The following is a 19,753-nucleotide window of genomic DNA, read 5'->3' on the forward strand; positions in this document are numbered from 1 at the left end:
ACTTTTTGCCACTATTCACAATACAGTTTAAAAGGCAGAAGTGGGTTGGCATGGTATTGCAGTGTCCAGTGCAGACTTAGAGAATCCCCTTTGCATCCCACTGTGCAAAGGAGAGCTCCTACAGATGTTGGGATTCAGCTGGCAGCACAAAATAGCTCCAGTTCACCTCCAGGTGTGTGAGGTGAAAGGTCTGCTCATGTCAGCCTCCTGTGTTTGCCTGGGCTTCCTCTGGGGGCTGTCAGGGCTCAGGTTTTGAGTTCAGCCTTGGCACTGTGCACTGGAGAGGATTCTGGTACTCAGGGGTAGTCTTGTAGTGAAAACACGCTTCTCAGGTACAAGGATGCTTTTAGCCATTTGTGCTGTTCCTGTTAAGACCCTGCATCCCTCACCTGAAGGTAGTTTTCTCATGTTAGGTGTGAGTATCTAGAGGAACTGGCTCTGCTCTGGGCAGAATTTTCCACACTGAGGGAGAGAGCAGAATTATGAGCTGTTAAACATATAGGCAATGACCTTATTAAAATCAGTGTACCAGGAAGAGCTATTGAAGTGCAGTGCCTTATTCATATAATTTAGGTGCCTTAATGAAATATGTATATGTATGCAGATTCCCAGTTGTTTCACTCGACCCTGAGCAAGGTGTGGAGAGCAGAGATTTGATATACACTGTTGTTTGCATGTGCAAATGCATGCACACTTGTTTGAACACCTGGGCCTTGGAGGAGAGCTCGTTCTGCCTTCTTGGGTGGTGGTCTGCTGCTGTGCTGGCTTGTCTTTGGAAGCTGCTCTGTCTTACAGTGCCATGATAAATTACAGCCCTTCCTGATTATCTGCTGTCATCTGGCCCCTGGTCACCGAAGTGAAACCAGCAAAAGATCACATTTCTTCCTACTGTGCTGCTATAACACATCCCTATGATGCTGTAGGCAAAACCCTCGTTATAAATTGTTTTATTCAGTCATGCTTATAATGCCACCTCTACTGAGCCTGCAGCACAGGACATCCAGGTAGAGAGGAATAGCCCAACTCTAATTTTGCTCCACATATTTGTCACTCTGATAGCAACAAAAGTTCTTTGCCTCTTTGTTTGATTTCTTCTGCTTTTTGTTTTTGTTTAACCGGGCACTGGTTTTGTACAACTCATCTGAAAGCCACTTTCAGTCAAAGGTTTATGTAGTTGTTTAGTAATGTTATAATTGTTTGAAGGGAAATTCATTCTTATGTACTGAATGAGAGTGGAAGGCAGTTAAATATAATGACAAAAGCCATCATAGGAAGAGATTATGCTTTTATTACAAAACCATGCTTGGAGTGTGGCCTCAAACCAATGTGGGATACTCTGACAATGGTTTGGCAGGGTGGGGCTGGGGATAAGCTTATCTCAGAAAAGGACTTACATATAAATTTTTCTCAATTCATGAATAATAAGTTATATTTGCGAACATCAGACTGAACAGACTGAGGCTAGGATTACAAGTTCTTTTGCCATGTGAATCGGCACTGTTAATAAAGATTTCTGTATGCCAGATGATGCCTTCATTTATACCCAATTCCAGTGTGTGCACCCTCTGCCCTTGGTTATAGGCCAGTGGGGTGGGCCCTGGCATTGAAATGCAATTATCCAGCAGTACCTGATGTACAGCCCAGTTTGTTTCTCTAGTATGAGCTCTGTAGTGCTAATAAAAGTTAAAAAATTAACATCAGTGAATGAATGACTGAATTCAGGATTGTCTGCAGTGATTGTGGCAGATGAGGTCTCTTGCAGTAGCTGTGCCTATCTTTCATCTGTGAATATTTGACCTTTTCCTGCTGCCTGGTGCACGAGCTCCTTGCCTGATAGGCTGTCTCCCAAAAAAACCAAGACTGGACCCAACATATGCAGGTTCCTGGACTGTCACAGGGTTTGGGTTTGTCTCCTACTGTAACAAAGTTGGGCAGATATAGCCTATAATTACTGAAGTGCAAATATATTTTTAATACCAGAACACTGTAAAATAGGGGTTTGGTCTTATTTCACAGTATAGAAAGATGTATTTCTCAATATCTGTACCTGCAATAAAAATGGAAAAAGAATGAATGAATGTAGACTTGAACATAGCCTCAATCAGGAATTGGTTTTGCACTGCTGTAAACAGGAGTAGTTTGAATGCATAAATTGGAATTGTGCAAATATTTTAAAGCAACAGCAGATACCTGCTTAGCAGGCATCTGTATAGCATTTATCTCAGTATTCCAGACAAATGCTGATTATACAATACTTGCTTGTCTTTGAAAAACACAAATCATTAGAGTTGGAGAAATTACTTAGTTTTTCTTCTTTATCCAGAATATTTAGAAAATAATAGCTATATTTTAATAAACACTAAGGAAAAGTACTCTATTTTTAAAACTTGCAAAACTGACAGAAATTTTCATTGTGATTCTTGGGCCTATGAGCTGGGCTTGGAAGATCCTTGTGGGTTTCTTCCAAATTAGGATATTCTAGGATTCTACTATGGAAGCAGGTGTGTCACAGTTGCTGTCTTTTACCATGTACACATTTATTCTTAACTTGAATGTGGTGAGCAAACAACCCAGCCAAAACTGCCAAACCTTCTGCCTTCTTTTGCAAATAGATTGCAAGTCTGGTGCTCCACAGAAAAATAATCCCAATGTTTAGAGTTGCAGGTTCATGAGCACTGTGGCATTTTGGCATGGCTTTCACACTGACACATGGCACCCTTGTCTGGTAATGGTTGTCATTTTTGAGTTTTTACATGGAATCCCAGCCGACTAATGAGTTTCTTCACTTGAGCACTGCAGAAGTCATAGGCAGAGCTGTGGAGTCACTGCTACACCTTTTGTCTGGAATGTGTCCTCAGGGAAACTGCAAGACACCATAAAAGGAAAAGCAAGCTAATGTCTTTAGTAACTGCAATTATTCAGAGTTTCATTGTTTCAAGTCACCTGAAATGTGACACCTTCAGCAGCACTGGAGGCATCCTGAGCATAAAAGCAACTGGATCAATATATGTTCAGAGAAAGCAGATGTACCTCTCGTCACTGGCATTTCCTGAATGATCTCTGTTGCATCTTGCTCCTCCTTTCTTTCTGATCTAAAATTTCAGATTACATTTTCCAGCAGAACTTGTCTTCTTCCCACATCTTTATTATATGAAGATACCAATACTATTGCTTAGCTTGTCTTCTGCATGTTTAATTTCTGTCGATTACATCCGGAGACGTTTGATTGACTGGTGTGAGTCGATTCTTCCTAATGGGGCTGCTGGGTATTGCAGTGCCAAAGCATTTCAAAAATTCATTGGAAGCAGGAGCAGAGGACCAGGTTAGTACTTTGTGGCTTCAAAGCTGTGCACAGCAAAATTTAAAGTGAATATGTCTAAGATACTCCCGAAGAAGTCAACAAACACACAAAATATTTGAAGCTCTCAGATATAAAGACCTATTTTATAAATGAAATGTGAGCTGGGCATATATTTTCCCATGAATGACAACCTGAATTTGTTTATTGACAAATCAGAGCCTTTAAGTGTCATGGAAGGGGGATTATGATTCCTGTGTGTGTGAACTGGTACTGCCAGCTTTTCAGCTTTGCTCTCTCTTCATCATGGCTGTTAGATATAGGCCTGTGAAAAAAAAAAAAATTAAAAATTGGTATGATATTTGAAGGTATTTTGATAAATATTTTCAAAGTATAGCTATTTCTTTACTTCCAGTTTCTGAAAAAAAAAAAATCTTGGCATCTTTTCTAGTTGCAAGTTGCTTTGTTCTCAGTTAATCTCTCTTCCCCCTCCTGCTGGACAGGTACCATGTGCCAATAATTTCATAGTTGTGTTTTGGAAAAATACTCTATTTCTTGGTGGGAAATAGAGCAAACTAGAATACAATAACATAACATATAGGAGGATTTTTCAATACTAAAAATGAGGTAAATTAGACCAGAATTGTTTGTTTTTTTTCCATTTCCCCTTTGTCAAAACCAGAAATATATTTTCAGTCTGTAGCACAAAACACAGTAAAGTGTCTCATTAGTGGTTTTACCTCCTGTTGTGATTTATGACTTCATATAGTATTTTTCTTACCAAAGCAGCTCCTTGGGAAACAGCATGTGTATGTTAATAATTTGAGTTCTTTTTAAGTAAATAATATTTTATTACTCAGTGTTAAATATAATTATATATATTTTGGAACATTGCAGTTAAATTGCATGTAAAGTTTTCTGAACACAGCATTTTTTGATAGGTCATATTTAGCAATTACATTTCAAAGTAACAGTATAGCATCTTGTCAGTGTTGAAAGCACTTAGAATCTTTGTGTTGGATATAGTGGATAAGATTTTGAAAGTTAATATTTTTATTAAAAATATTGATAAAGCTAAAAGTTGGCTTTCCCCCCATTGTTTATGAAGTATCTAAGCAGTTTCTGGCTGCCTACAAGTTCCATCAAGCAAATTTATACTTTTTGAACTGAAACTCTGTGTGATTAAGACTGAAATAAGTGGTAAATTCAAAGTGAATTATTTCAACTGCTAGTATACTTAAATGCAAACCTCCTATAAATCCTGCACTGATTTGTGCAGAATATTATTAAATAAATTTAATGGACTTCTTGATTCTACATAATATAATTTGCAGAGTATCAGGAAGGCCTTAGACCTCTAAGCATAAACAATAAATAACCCTCAGTATCTTGGATTTATTTTCCTTGTTTTATTGATCTGTTTCCTTTACTGTGCTAAAGCAGTTATTATAGTGTATTGCTATGCATCAAGCCTGCATGTTGTCTTATTCAAGAAACAAAGCTACTGGTTAGTTATGAAGCAGAGATACACCCTTTTGTGGGTCTTAATTACCAGCAAAAAACAAAATGAATATAGCATTTGGGGACAGGCATGCACTGATAGTCACAACATCTTTGGTTATATTCATGGAGGGGGAATAGAAATGGGTTTTCACAACACCTGCAATGGTAGTGCAGACTGTGCTCTGGGCAAGCACTGGTGTCTTAATCCCTGGAAATCACGTGAATTGGAAGGAATTTCAAATATGTTTTTGATTTAGCAAAGCTCTGTATTTATTTGGCTTGGTATTATGTTACAAGTATCCTAAAATGTTTCTTCTATTGATGTCCGTGGCTAACTAAAATCCCCAGGAGCTTTCCACAGATATTTAGAATGCCCTAAGCTGTAAGTATTTAAAATCAAAACAATTTTCATGCCTAAAAAGAACTGAATTAATTATGGCCCACAGCAACATGGACCTCTGTATATGATGAGGGAGACAGCAGAAAAATATTCTTCATTCCTTCAATGAAGGATGTGATATTTCCATCTTGTTGTGTTTGGTGTTGATTATATTCCTTTTGCAAAGTTCATTTAGTCATGGTCATTTTCATGCTGCCAGATGCTGGCTGTTTGGAATCTGTGGGATGATGGAGAAGGAGAGAGGTTGGAAAAAATGAAATATTGGTAACTTCTAAGGGGCCGGAGATGGGCATTTCAACTTCTGTCTCCATTCCTTCTCATCTTAGTCATGACTATCTAAAACAGTAATTTCTATCTATTTTGGAAATCTCCGAATTTTATTTTGATAGTCCAGTGTTCCGTAATTGGAAGAATGAAGGCTGCAGATCTTTCTGAGCTTTTCCAAGTGTTAAGACAATTCTATAATTTAAAAAGTGCCAGGATATACAATGAGAAACTCCTGAATGCATGGTTGGATGGAAGCATTATTTCGTGCAGTTACTGAAGGATCCTGAGGAAGTCCATAACCTTCCCTGTAATGAAATGGAATCTGGATGGCAAATAAAAAGGCCCAAGAATGTCAGTAAGCAAGCAGCCAAGGCTTCTGCCTGTGCCTCCTACAGTCTGAAAGCAGCAGAGCTCTCCAAAATATCTCCCGTACAAGACCATGTTGCTCAGGGCTCTGATATTCAAGCTTCTGTGAAATTGTTGTTGCTATTTATTCAAGCCTGAGGGTTTTAACCAAGTGCTTGTACCAGCAGCCTTTTGTGCCTGATATGGATTAGTAAAAAGAAGGAAAATATGGAAAGGAAGAGTGATCAGATAGCCAGTTATATCAACTACAGATTAAACTAACTTGGATATATTTTTCCTGAGTGCCTCACTAGTGGTTTATTATTTAGGTTGCTGGTGTATACTGCCTCTGAGTAAACATCCTACAATTCTGTTAATTAAAAAGAACCTCTGTATTCATTAATGTTGTAGACATTTATAAGCATAACTTCAGCTTAATTGTGGCTGCTGCCCTTTGGCTTCATGAGCAGAACGAGGGAGAGAATATACAGCTGCTACTTCATCCTGAATGCTGCAGGCTTTTCTCTTGACTTCATCTCATAAACACTAAATTAGAGCTGGATATTCTTAAGGTGAAGGCAGCAAGGACAATTGTGAGTGTGGGAATCTTTGGTCTGATAAAGTACTTTTTTTACTGGAGTAAGTTGTATGAAGGGTATTGAAGGGTATTTAGAAAACCATAATATGGGAAAAGGTGAAGAGGTTTTTTTTTTGTTTTGGTTTTTTTTTTTTTTTAACTCAGGAAAACCCTACATTATCTCAAATTTATCAAATATAATTTTCAAAGAAATAATAGGAAGTTACTAAACATGTTGAACTTATTGGTAGGACCTGTGGGTGTGAAAAAAAGCATAAACTAATAAAAAAAAATTAATTAGGAAGTTATCAGGGACATTTGTCTGATATAGGATTGTTTTTCCTCTTGTAACTCTTGGAGGAGTTTTTGCTGTAATAGTAACAGACATAAAGATGGACTTTAGACTGGTTACTTTTCTTTCTGTTTACACTATTGCACATTCAAAGCATGAAATAGAATTACAAATCAGTCATTTTGCATCTCCAAAACATGATGTTGACTTAAAAATCATGATACTTGAAAGAAAAATAAAGATTGGGTTTATTTTGTCTTTCTGATTTTAGATCCCACAAAGTTTGTATAATCTTTCTTAAAACCATATCTTTCCTCTGGAGGCATTTCAACTCTGGAAAATTGAAATTCTTATGAAACTGGAAATGAGGACATTAAAAAACTCCACTAAATTTCTTTAGGGACAACATTTTTTCTATGTTTTCTTGAAGGTTTGCCTGCTCGCTCCTAATATAATCCTAAGTGGATTCAAAAACTTACCTTTTGTAAAATAACACAGAAAAGCATCATCAGAGTGGAAGTCTGGGCACTTGAGGCATTGGGCTGAGCCAAGCATGGCCATGAGCAGCAGCAGTGGTGATTTTCCTCAAGCTCCTTGGTGGTCCTGCCCTCCTCCTGCTGTATCACCTGAGCTGCTACTCAGGCAGTGCCTGATCCTGCTGAGTTGCTGGAGGCTCATGTCAGAGCTGGCAGAAAGCTGACAGGGACTCATCATAGCTTCCAAAAGCCACTGGTTTCATTAATGTTGACAATAGAAGGTATCCAGGCTGGGTTGAATTCTTTTGCAGTACAGGGATCAAGAGGGTGTTTATAAGGATGCCTGCCACCCTTGGGAACAGTTTTCCCCATAGGAGGTGACTTACTCATGAGTAGCGGTAGAAACAGGATAGTGTGATAAACTTTCAGGGGTTTATAAGATTTGAAAGCAAGACAGAGACTGAAGAAAGTACGTGGGAGGTAAAAATGACATAAGGCTGCAGAGGGGGCCAAGAAAATTATCTGTAAAAAGTTCCAAAGTGTGACTGATATTGTCACATGTTTTGGACATTGGGGGTGTTTGCTTTCTGATCCAAAACTTTTTTAAGTTAGTGAATTTACTTTATGGTACCTGAGGAGGGTCGGGCTGTGGGTTGTTTAGTTTAAGGTTTTTTTATTGTCCAGATGCAAAAATCGTGAAACCTCTGTGAACTCCTAAGTTTTTTTGGTTCTTCAGCACATCACATGGTGCTAGCAATCAAAACAAACATGAGTGTCTGCCTGCCTCCTTTCAGTAACAGTTGGGAAAGAAATACAAGAAATGATGTTTTAATTATTAGCAATGAGATTGGTGATTAAAAATGGCTTGATGGAGAAATTTAACAGAAGCCACAGCTACTGACTCTATGTGACAGATACTGACCTAATTTTCTGGCAACTAAGAGCCATAAACATCATCCTTGATGTATCAGACTCAGCATCTGGTAGGCTGTCTTATAACTTTTAAAAATTAATGCACAGAAGGATAAAGAACTGTACATCAGCATGTGTTTGTTTTCTATCTAGATGCAAATGTTACATCCTCTCACAAGCCCATAAATATATTGTAGAACTTAAAAATAAAAGATCTTTCATCATTTATATGGTCATGTGAAATCCCAGTATTTCCTTGTTTGTGATATTACATACTGTTTGCTTAAAAAAATAATCTCTGAACATATATCAGATGTTTATGATTGTCTCCACCAGCCAAAATATCATTCTTTATTCAGACGAATAAGCAAGGCTTTAGATTTATTAATACCATCTTTTTAATGTTGCACTGAAAAGGGCATCATGTCTGTGGTTGAAAATGTGGTAACTTCAGGGAATTTGTGACCATTGTTGCTTTGTCATTCTAAAGACATTGATTTTTTTTTTATATTAATCTACAGCACAAGGTTTGTGGCTCATTGGTTATGAGTACTGCATGTTTATATAGAAACAACAAAATGCCAGACTGTAGATGAATTCAAGCTTTTGGGCATACTTAAGCAAGCACTGGGCATTTTAAGACTGTTTGAGCAGTCTGAATGTCAGGAATCTTTCTCAGAGTACCTTTGATGAAAATACAAAATTTTGCACAGAAAGTCTTGTGTTTGTTGATCCAGTATCCACAGAGTCAGTTTGTATCTTAAATACAAACATTTGGAGATGTAGGTAGTAGCTCTATTATTTCTGTGGCAGTAGCACCTATTAAAGGAAAAACTGACTGCAATCCATTATTTTGAGAACATGTGCATTACTGAATGTCCCCTTTCTCTTTCCTTCCCTCTCTACCCTGTACTCCCGCCCCCTGGATTTTGGAGATCCTAAGGATAGGCAGTGTGAAAATATAAAATGCATAGCTGCTCTGTGCAGTGCAAGGATTGCTGCTACTCCTAAAGATTTGTTCTTCCTGTTTGCTACTTGGAAAAAAAAAAAAAAAAACCACGCAGTGCTATTCCCATGCAATAATTCAGCAATGCTGCAAGTAGTTAGTGTATTGAAGCTTGCATTTGAGTTTAAAATGTGAAGTAAAGCCTTAAGAAAATGCAGTGAAATGTCCTGAGCAGTGGCACGGTGCAAAGCAGGAAATCTCCTGCACACAATAGAGATTAAATGCTCCCTGTGCATACTGTATTCTGCTCAGCCCTCTGCGCTCGGAGCTGGGACCGTGGCAGTCGTTATCTCCAGCGGGTTCCTTGGTGATTTTCAAGCCCTGCACTACCTACCCAAGTGGCAGTGACACCAGCTTTCACCGAAGCCTTATTACTCTTAAAAGAGCAATTTGGTTGGTTGCACAGCTATTAGGATCAGACAGTCAGGCTTAAAGCTGTCAGTACAACTGCTTCTCATCTTTTTTCACAATCCTGACATCTTTTCTCTTTTCTGCTGGACACAAGCATTACTGTATTTATCATTTTCAATCAAGCTCACGCTGCAAGCTGAGGAATATATTCCCACAGAAACCAAAGTGAGGAGCAGAAATTATTTTATAGCTGCTGTAGTAGCAGCGGTGCTGGCTGCATGTTGTGTGGGAGAAATCGGATCAGTGAGAAATGTGGCTTTCCTCAGGGCTACATCATTGAAAAATTACTTCAACGTCTGAGAGGAGCAAAGCTACTCCTTGCTCTAATTTTTCAATGATTGATCACTCTTCCCTAAGTAAATACAAAGTGGGGAAGAAGATGTGAGATTTTTTAAATTTTTTTTTTATATTTTTTTTACAATAACTTGTGGAAATGTTGGTATCATTGAAAAAGGGGAAAATCACTATGCTTGAACTTCTTTTCATTTTGATGTTGCTCTTCTCTGGACCAACCCTGAGCAAGCTTAGCAGGACCAAAGGCAAACACTGGAAGGGGGGTAAGTGGAAAGGAAAAGTTTTGTAATGGATGTTTGGGTAAGGTACTAAAAAGCTGCAAAGCTGCATTAAAAGTAATCTAAGGAGAATACCTGTGCTATTTTGAGTGACTCAGATTTCAGGTTGCTGTGTGGGCTTGCAGTAGGATGCTAAAAAGAGAGCATGGAGTTTAATTTGTTTTCTTGTTAGTTTGCTTGGCTGACTCTGGGTAAGGTATGTATTCCTTGCAGGAATTTTGCTTTGTATTTTACCATTATCAGAATAATGTTTAGGGCCTTGATACAAATAAATGCATGCCATTTAGAAATTTAGTGATTTTTTTTGATTGTTAGAATTCAGATTGTTCCTTTCATTATGAAGCCTCTGGAACTCTTGTGGCTTTGCTGGAAGTGATGTTACCCCTGTCACAGGGGGCTAGAGTATTGGAGGAGAAGAGAAAGAAAGCAAGAAGCCTATTTTGAGTGCAGAATTGTTAGTATATGAGGTAAAAATGACTAGACGGACATTTTTTTAGAATACATGGATGTTATGAAATGCACTGCCAGCAGCACTAATTGGCTGACTGGCTATGTCAGTGTTGATGTGTTAATAAAGATAAATTGCATTAAGTTTATAAAAAAAAATGCTATGTTGAGAAAACATTTATGATTTCTGAAGGCAGTAATCCATTTTCCTCTTCTGTTAAAAACTGCTGGGAAGATTTACCCTATGTGTGCTGTGAGCAGTTCACTAAATGTGCCTTTTCATAAAGTTCACTTTGTTTTGCTTCCTTGCATGACATTTGTTTATGGAAAACATGGGTTATTGAGGTCTCATAATCTAATATAGCTCAGTGAGCATAAATGGTATCTCATAAATATTTGGACTGAGGGACTGTGGATTGTAGATAGTTTGATATTTTCTCCCTGGTTGTTTCTTGATGTTGCTGATTGGAGGCACCCCAAGGATTTTTTTACTTTATTTTTTTTTCCTTACAAGTGTTGCCACAGCATGGTGTGTTTATCACAGCTTTAATAGCACTTCCAGTTTTTCTCTGCTGTCAGTATTGTGATCTGAGGTTAAAGAGTAGCATCAACATTAAAAAGAAGTTTTAATAATTTATCACAACATCTCAGCAGGAGACTCCTCCCTCCCCCCTTGACATTTCCTTTTGTTGCATTTAATCTTCCACCTACCGTACCTTCAAGGGAAAAGTTGCAGCACACGCTTAACCTGGATTGTTAATGCAGCACATATATCTGAAAATTATTTCCTGGTCCTGTAAATCACATTATCACATGTAGCTCACAGTGCTGCTGCTGGGTATCCTCGTTGCAAATTACAAGCTGTTATTTACTCTGGGCAACATGACCTCTTCTCAGAGGTATGTGACTTAGGAATATATGTCACTGTCAAGTTCCTGGGATTTAAGAAATGCTGTTAACTTTTTTCTCTTTCTCCCATTTTCAATTAAATCTGGTAAATGAGGGCTGGATTGCTTTGGTCTCTTACCTACTCTCAAGCAGAGGCAAAGAGCTGAATTTTTATCATGGGTAGAAAATACCCTATGAACCTGACTGCGGAAAATATCTTAATATGGGCTTTTGCTGTTCCAAGAAATGTTGTTTGCAGCTGAAACAAAACATAAGGAAGATACCTGCTTCAAGGAGGCTAAGAAGCAATTTGTCTTGTTTGCTCGGAGCTCTGAATCAGCAAAACCCTGGCATCCCTGCTGCCCAGTGGCTTGTTTCATGTGTGGCAGCACTGGGAGTGCTGTGTGACTTGAGGAGGATGCCTGCTTTCTGAGAGCTGCAAGTTCAGGATCTGTCAGATCTGGACATTGTTGTAAGCTCATGTAGTTTCTGAGTGTTTCTGACCTCCAAAACAGAATGTGTGCACCTCCCCTTTCTATTAACCATTAAGGATCAGCTTTTGCTTGTATCTCAGTGATCTGAGTTGTTTCTGTTGCTGTGCACATGGAATTCAGGGTGTTGCTTGGTGGGAGGTCACCATGCAGACTTCTCCACTGCAGCTCATTGGGAAGTCTATCCCAAAATGGCAGCAGAGATTTATTTTATTCCTATTCTTATGAGACTGCAGACAGCCAGAGACCTGCATACCAACTTCCAGCTGTTGTTCAGAGGGGAAGGGTGAAGCTGGATATGTTCACCTGGAAATGCATTGGATGACTCACAGTATTACCTATGCTGAAATGAGTTGCATGATGGATAGACACAGCTGATTTAGACCATCCTCTAGTTCTTCCATGCCACATTTTGTTTCAAAAGTGCTATAAAGTATAGACATCTTTGGAAAGTGTTGGTGTTTGTGTAGACCTTGTGTCTAAGTCCTGGTCATGATCAGTACAAGTTAATGAATCTGGAAAATTTTATGGTACAATGAATAAAAACATCATTGCTGAAGTTACAAGCTCTGAGAAGACATTTTCTATGGGCTTTCTGTATAATTCTATATTTATGACAACACCAGCTCTTTTCACCTGTATTTTTCTCCTTGGATTTCACTAAAAGCAAGAAAAATCATCACCCACATACAACTAAAATAATGGAATTATGGGTAGAAAACTGCTTCTGATTTAGTTGCAAGGTTAGGTGTCATGGAGTGAAATGAGTCCTGTATGTGGGTCCAGAGAAACATAAAGATACCATTTTCTTTTCTAGCTGTTTTTAAGTCTGCATGCCATAAAACCTTTCAGAATGATTCATTGGAATGCAGTCTCTAAATGTGCTTTAAACTGGGATTTATAAACTAATGATCAAGATAAACTGGAGTCTAAAAGCAGAACCTGGAAGTACAAATCAACTGGAATTTCTTTTTCTCTTTAAGCTGAAATAACACACCATGGTTCAAGTTCAAGAAAGATTTATAATAGGGAGACCAAAAAAACTAGGAGAAGGAAAAGAAGATTAAGTATTGTTTTGAGTTTATCTTAAATCAGAAAGCAGATTTGAGGTGTTTCTAATGCCTACCCACTTCTGAATTATTCTGTTGATTTTCTTCAACAGTGTTTTCCCTTTGCCATATATCTTGGTCATATGCAGGGGGGGAAGGTTTGAGTGTGGATAAGCTTTGTGTCTGTCCAGTGGCACCTGGGAGAATTTTTCCACTGGGAAGTAAGCTGCCCATTTGTTTCCAGCTGTGTGGAAGGCTGTGTGACAGAGCTGTTCAGAGAGAGAGTGGGACCATTAGGACATCCACCACTCTTGGAGGACACAAACCCCTCACTCATCTTGGAAACACCCCATGCATTCCACTGGGGGCAAGCTGTGCCCATTCAGGCTGCTGGGCAGCTTTGAAGAGTCTGACTCTGTACATGGTAGTGTCTCTAACAGGATCTGGTCCTTTTGCCAGGTCAGCACCCACCCCAGCTGAGGGGTGGCAATCTGAGCCATTTTGGGATGGTCCATGGGGTGAGCTGAGCCTCAGGAGGGGCACAGAGAGGCTCTGTGCACATCCTAGGGTGCCCTGGCATGAACATAATCTGTCAAAAATGCTGGCAACACTTCCCAAGTGAAGACAAGACCTTCAGCACTGGAAGAGTAGTTAGAGATTAAAGACTTCACCACCAGTCTTAGGGCTGGGAAATCCAGGTTAAAAAATACCTTCTCCCTAAAGCCTTGTTTATTCACATCTCTTTTGTGCTTCACAGAAAGGAATTTCCATTTTCAGAACTCGGAGTGGCTTGATTTACTTACGATAAAATTGTAGAAATAAAAATAAAATGCAACCACAGGGCATCACCCCACAGAACTATATGAGGGTGGTGCCTGTCCTTACTGTCTACAGGGAAGTGAAGCAATAATCTCTTTAATGACTAAATCAAAGTTTATTATGCAAGTGATCCAGCATTATATCTCTGTTCCAATTTCAGCTCTACTGCAGTTTAATCATTTTTATAGCAAAAGGTACCAGTGTTAGAAATCTTAAGTGTCTCTGGCAAGGTATGGCTGGTGGGGGTGATACAAAGCCTCAGATTCAGTCTCCCTATAGATTGATCAGCACATGTATTATTTAGGCTGCTTGTAGTACACCAACACTAGTTTAAATGTTAAATAAATGAAAGTAGATAGGAGGCATTTACATAGGCCCAGGTAGCCTGGATTTGAGTGTAATTGTGAGGCATGAGGGGTCTGGTTGGATGTGGAGCTTCTGATGTGGTTGAGTTACAGCACTTGTAGAGCACAGCCAGCTGTGCTGGGATGATTCACTGTTTACTTTATGTGATTTTAAGCACAACACTTTATATAGTTTGTCATTTATCTAATTTAAGTAATTTATTTTATGTAATTTCAAGGACAAACTGCATTAATTATTTTTAATATCTTATCATGCTGTATGACTAACAGTATTTCTTAAATATTGAGAGATTAAATATACTGCTGTGTTTTTTTACATTGGAAAAGCTTATGAAATGCTGACCAAAAGTTTCAGACTCAGGGTTCTAAAAGTATTTCCCTAATACAGGTTGTTTCATAGAAGCAACCTGATTTTGAGTAGTAAAAAATTCACATTTTTTTTTAACTTCAGAAGAAGCCTGCTATATTTGAGGAGGTTGCTTGTGCATAGCTAAAAATCTAAAAGTCTAATTTTGGAAACCGAGTACTGGAAGTGTGGATCTGCAGTTTTAGTTTGACTGCAAGTATATAAAGCATATGACTACACACAGTATGTAATTTGGTGTACCAAAGGATGCTCTAATAGTTTTGCTTTGAAAATTCCTAAAAGGGGAAAGAGTATTTATTTGGATGCAGAGTGACTGTGAAATTAACTGGGTTTTATTTAGTCTTCTATTTTCTTTTAAGTTTGGATTTAGTCTTTATCCCATGAAACAAACAATTTTTTTGCACCTTCTTTTACTCCACTTTCTTCAGAGTAAAATCTGAATTCAAAAGGTCTCTGGGGATGCTTGAAGCTTCCTGCACATATTTTGTTGGAATAAATGGAATATATATCTATCTCTAACCATCTCTTTGAAGACATTTCAAATACTTTATAGAAGTTTGGCAACATGTATTTAGTCTCATACAGGCAGAAGCAATGGGGATGGGACCAATGGAAAAATGAGCTTTTGAGAGTTTTCTTCGCAGCTGCAAGGGAGGGAAAATGATGTGGCTTTTCCAGTCACAAGGGGTACAATGTGGGGGAAGTGTAACATCTACTGAAGAGCAGACCAGTGCTGTCACAAAACTAAACAGCAGCAAATAAAACATAGCCTGGGAGGTTGTTTCCAGCTACCACTGAGAGAAGGTTGCCATCCTTTGGCAGAGGGAGTCAGCCTGAGCCAGGCTTTCCGTCTCCTTCAACTTCCAAGAGTTCTGTCTGCAGGATCTCCCTCTGGCTCTTCCCCTGGTGCTGGTGCTGCTGCACATCTGCTGGCACCTCTGCTCGGGGAGCCCATCCAGGCAGGAATGGGCCAGATAAGAGAGGATGGGGTTCATTCAGCTGATGTGATCCCTTTGTTTGCACACTTGGGGAGTTGGTACAGAAGGGGGCCACGGCCACAAGGGAAGAGAGAGTGATCACGGTTGGGTTTAGGGTCATCCAAGTTGACACATAACTTCACCATGCAGCTCCAGAATATCCAGGGGGAAAAAAAAAACTAATAAGGTGTCACCTTCCTTTGAATGCTATGTCCACATCCTGTGCTTGGAGTATTGCTTGAAGTGTTTGCTATCATATTAAAAAGTATGTTGATCAAACAGTTATAAAGCAGAAGGAATATTTAAATAACACTTCACTCACCATGTATACAGGTTCCTCTCCTTTGGTTATTTGCCTTTTTTTTCTTTTTTTTTTCTTGTGTTGAACAGATTTTGGAACAACCATAAAGCATCACTGACATCAGAAAAACAGTGAGCATGAGCATATTCTCTTTACTTTTGTCCACAAATGAAATGAATGCATGTACATTGCCTTTAGGTGTTGAAAGAGCACAGATCAGATATTCACTTTCAAAGTGATGAACAGGCTTAAACACATACCAGAATGGCTGAAAAATATTATTTTGGCTTCTCCTTTCTACAGTTTTTCAAAGAAAATAGTGTTCATCAGCTAAACACTATTGATTTTTTACTTCAAAGCATGATCTAAGGAATACTCAGGATACATTACTTCTTTCAAGAGCCATTACTAAATAATCTCAAAGACTTCTTTCCTTAGTACATTCAAGAGTGGGGGGTCAGGCACGTATGATGCTTTTAGTTAGTTTTGGTAAATGTTGCTTGAACCACCAATAATGTAAAGCTCTTCTTTTAGAGCTTCTGTTCAATAGTGAGAGTATCTTCAAATAAAATTACTTTTTCAGTCATTTATATTTGATTACTAAAATTTTGTTCTTGGCTGAATTGTGTCATGTTAGCTCTCATCCTAGTACTGATTTCATCCTATGAGGTTTGAAACTGCATCAGCCTCGCTAGCTAAAATAGTACAACAGCTTCATCCTTGCAGAACTATATTGCACAGAGAAGTAATGTAAAAAACCAATTTTTTCTAAGGTTTCCCTCAAAACCAGTGTTTTTCCATTACTGTTTCCTTGCATGAGCAAACTTAAAAAAATGGAAAATGCAAGAGAAAGACAAAATCCAGTTTTGTTTCCAGAGATGCTGATCACTCAGCAGAAGCTCCCAGTGACAAGGCTCAGCCCTCACAGAAATCACTTTTGCTATACCTAAGTGCAGCCCTCCTCTTTCCTCTGGGCTTCTGAATACCAGCACCCCTCTCAGCATTCCTGTTTCCTTTCAGCTTTAGGCACAACCCTCTGGTTTCCACACTCAGGAAATTTGTGAGGAGACATCGCCAGGGAAATTCCTGCTGTGGTTGCAAGCATGGAGAGCTCTGTGGTGGTGCAAATGAGAAGAAAAGTCTTCACTGTCTTTCCTATGGAGGAGACTGGATAAGTGTTCTCCTAAACACCATACATGGCTTTAGTTAACAATTAATTTTCCACCTGCTGGACTTTGTGTGTTCATTTAAAAGCACGCTGGGAGATTCTGGAAAGTTTGGAGAGAGAAAAGTCACAGATTTACCACACTACTTGAAATTAGTGCTTCTGGCTTGGTTGCTTAACCTACTTTGTAGGTGCATTGTACTGAGAACGGAAAAACAGAAAAAAGGGATCCTTAGCTGTGTAAATTAAAGGAACAGATGGTTTATGCACTGGGTAGAACCTTATTAGGAGAAAAAAAATGGAAATCTATGTCAATTTTGATTTAGGAAAATAGAAATGGAGAAAAAAATTCCACAAACTTTTTCTGAAAGTGTTTTTGAAAGCTATTGAAAGATTTTATTCTGTTTAATTATAGAAAATTTGGGAGACAACTTTCATGCTATTTGAACATGCCACTAACTTTCCTCTCCCATGAAGGAAAAAGTTCCTTAGAAATTTTAGAGAAAGCTGCTGCAGGACCAGATGACTGAAAACCAGTTGCAGACACTCCAAATGAAACCAATATCACATCTTATGTTATGTATTTCAAAAAGCATTATTTAGTTGCATTTTCAAGTCTTACTGACATATTGAAATTTTGAATTCCATTATCATTTTAGTGTAATTTGTACTTTGAAAAACCACAGATAGTGAGTGAAAAATAGATTCTCTCTGCCTCTTTCCTGGAGATAAAAGAAATACAGAGCACTATGTTTGGCATTTCTCTGGAAAGCAGTTGAGATACCAAATCTGCTACTTCTGGCTTAAAATGTTAGCAAATGATAGCCCTTGAGGGATGCCCCTGGTTAAGTGTCTTCTGCCAATATAAGATTGTGTCTATTTTCTTGTATTTGCTTGAGAAGATCTGTAATGTTCTTCTGTATATTGGTGTGTCTGGGCTCAGCATCTTTCTTATGGGCAGGAGTAATTACACTGAAATTCATAGACTTATGCCACTTGAAATGAGAGGAGGATCTGCTTTTGAGTCTCATCTAGGTATTATCTATTTGATAATCAATCATGACAGCTCTTACTGAATAGTCCTTGTCTACAAACAGATCAAATCAGTTGGGGAAGAACTGATCTGAAGATGAGAGCATGGAAAAGTGTGACACTGATGCAGTTCCCACTGGTTATGGGGATTCCATACTGCTGGTGATTGTGGTAAAGATTGAGAATTTGTCCACAGTCCATATATGCTGTCCATTATTCTGCAATGGTTGAGCTATTTATTATCTTCCTGATTTATCCATGGACTTGAGATAGGTTTGTGCAGTAAGAGAGAATGTGCTTTATTGAATTACTGCTGCTTTGATGTCAGGAATTTCCTAATTCAATAATTTTCCATTTATGTATACATTTAAATAAAACCTAGATTAATAATACATGCTTAATAACAAATAGAGCAAATGCATACTTAAAATATTTAAAGTTACAGAGCATGGTGAAGGAAAAAAGTTTATTAAGAACTTGGACAAAAGATGGTTTTCAACTTTGCAATTTTGGTTTTTTTCTCCACTGCTAGACATTTTGGCTTCTGCTTTAGAAAAGTGACAGTCTTGAAATCTGGGTAATGTTCTAGCTGTTGGTAGTCACTGTGGAAAAAAAAATAATGACTCTATACTTTGCTGAATTTTTATTTCCATTTTTATTTTTAAAGTCTGCTTTTGAGTGTTGAAGATCGGCAGAATGAAAATAGGAAGAGAACTGATGATATCAGCATTGTTTAATCAATTCCTTCATGCTGTTGAATATTGTTTTGAAGGAAAAATATATTTTAAAGACCAGGACTGTGGGAGTTTAAGAATGGAATTGAAATAGAGTTGTAGAGGAACTTCTCAATAGAGTTGTGGAGGAATTTCTCTAAAGTTGGGGGTGGAGCCTCCTGGTGCAGTGTGTAAAGACAGGGACACTTTGCCACGTACGAAGGAAAAGACTGAATTTGTGGTAGTACTCTGACAAAAAAGCCTCGTGGATAGTAGTGGCAAAAAACTGGATTCAATCTCTCAGTGTTTTAGGAGGAACATCTACTGTTTCTATGTAATTTTTTCTTTTTTTCCTAATTAACTTGTTAATGCATTGGCTCTATTACTGTGAGGAGGATAAATTCTCTCTTTAACATGGTCTCACTTCATTCTTCACTTCACAGCCCCACACAGGACATATTTTAAAATCCAGCATATACAGAATAACACTCTTTGAGCTGTCTTAAGAGTTCATTCTGCATTACGGCTCCTGGGCACCAGTATATGTATGCTTAACCAGTTGGTTAAGTTGTTTTTTAGCTCCTTTGATCTTCACATTCAGTACACACTTTTTTCTGCTTGTCTATTGTTTTCGAATTTTTAGAAGAACCTTTTACACATGGTTATTTACAGAGGTTATTTATCACATAGTTATTAATTTCTTTCAATCGGTTTTAGTAGCTTTTTCACTGTATTTAAATAGAAAAACTAGTAATAAGAAATGTTACCTTGAATTATTCCTATAGAGAGTTAGAGACAATATAACAGATCATGAGGAACACGTAGATATGTTTTTTTTTTTTTTCTGATAATATGCTTTTGCTTAATTCATATTCTAGGGAAAATATGGCTCAGTATGAGCCATATTCTTGGGAATATATTCTTGGGAAAATATGGCTTGTTACTGATTTCCTTTCTGGGGCCCTTTGATGGTATATTATTGCTCTTTAATGAAAGGAACACAGTAATTTATAATAGTTTTTGTACCATTCTGTAAAAATTTCAGAAGATGTGTTGTCTTTTATGAATTTGCCAACACTT

At 38.1% G+C, this 19,753-nt stretch overlaps 1 protein-coding gene and 1 long non-coding RNA gene across 6 annotated transcripts in view; one reads left to right on the plus strand and one right to left on the minus strand.

The window, feature by feature from the left end:
• Positions 1-3,473: 3,473 nt before the first annotated feature.
• Positions 3,474-7,270, minus strand: LOC116184091 (uncharacterized). Its single transcript, XR_004148829.2, has 2 exons — positions 7,162-7,270; positions 3,474-3,623 (listed from the first exon to the last, which is right to left on the minus strand). It is a non-coding gene; the product is annotated as an uncharacterized LOC116184091 (long non-coding RNA).
• A 2,199-nt stretch (positions 7,271-9,469) lies between these two features.
• Positions 9,470-19,753, plus strand: part of ROBO2 (roundabout guidance receptor 2) — an 857,210-nt gene continuing 846,926 nt past the window's right edge. For all 5 annotated transcript variants that reach the window (XM_021532362.2, XM_021532365.2, XM_021532367.3 and 2 more), the window contains exon 1: positions 9,470-10,044. In XM_021532362.2, coding sequence (XP_021388037.2) covers positions 9,921-10,044 — 124 coding nt within the window. In that variant the 5' untranslated portion in view covers positions 9,470-9,920. The remainder of the gene's footprint in view (positions 10,045-19,753) is intronic.

The sequence above is a fragment of the Lonchura striata genome, chromosome 2, assembly GCF_046129695.1.
Source record: "Lonchura striata isolate bLonStr1 chromosome 2, bLonStr1.mat, whole genome shotgun sequence".
Classification (NCBI taxonomy): domain Eukaryota; kingdom Metazoa; phylum Chordata; class Aves; order Passeriformes; family Estrildidae; genus Lonchura; species Lonchura striata.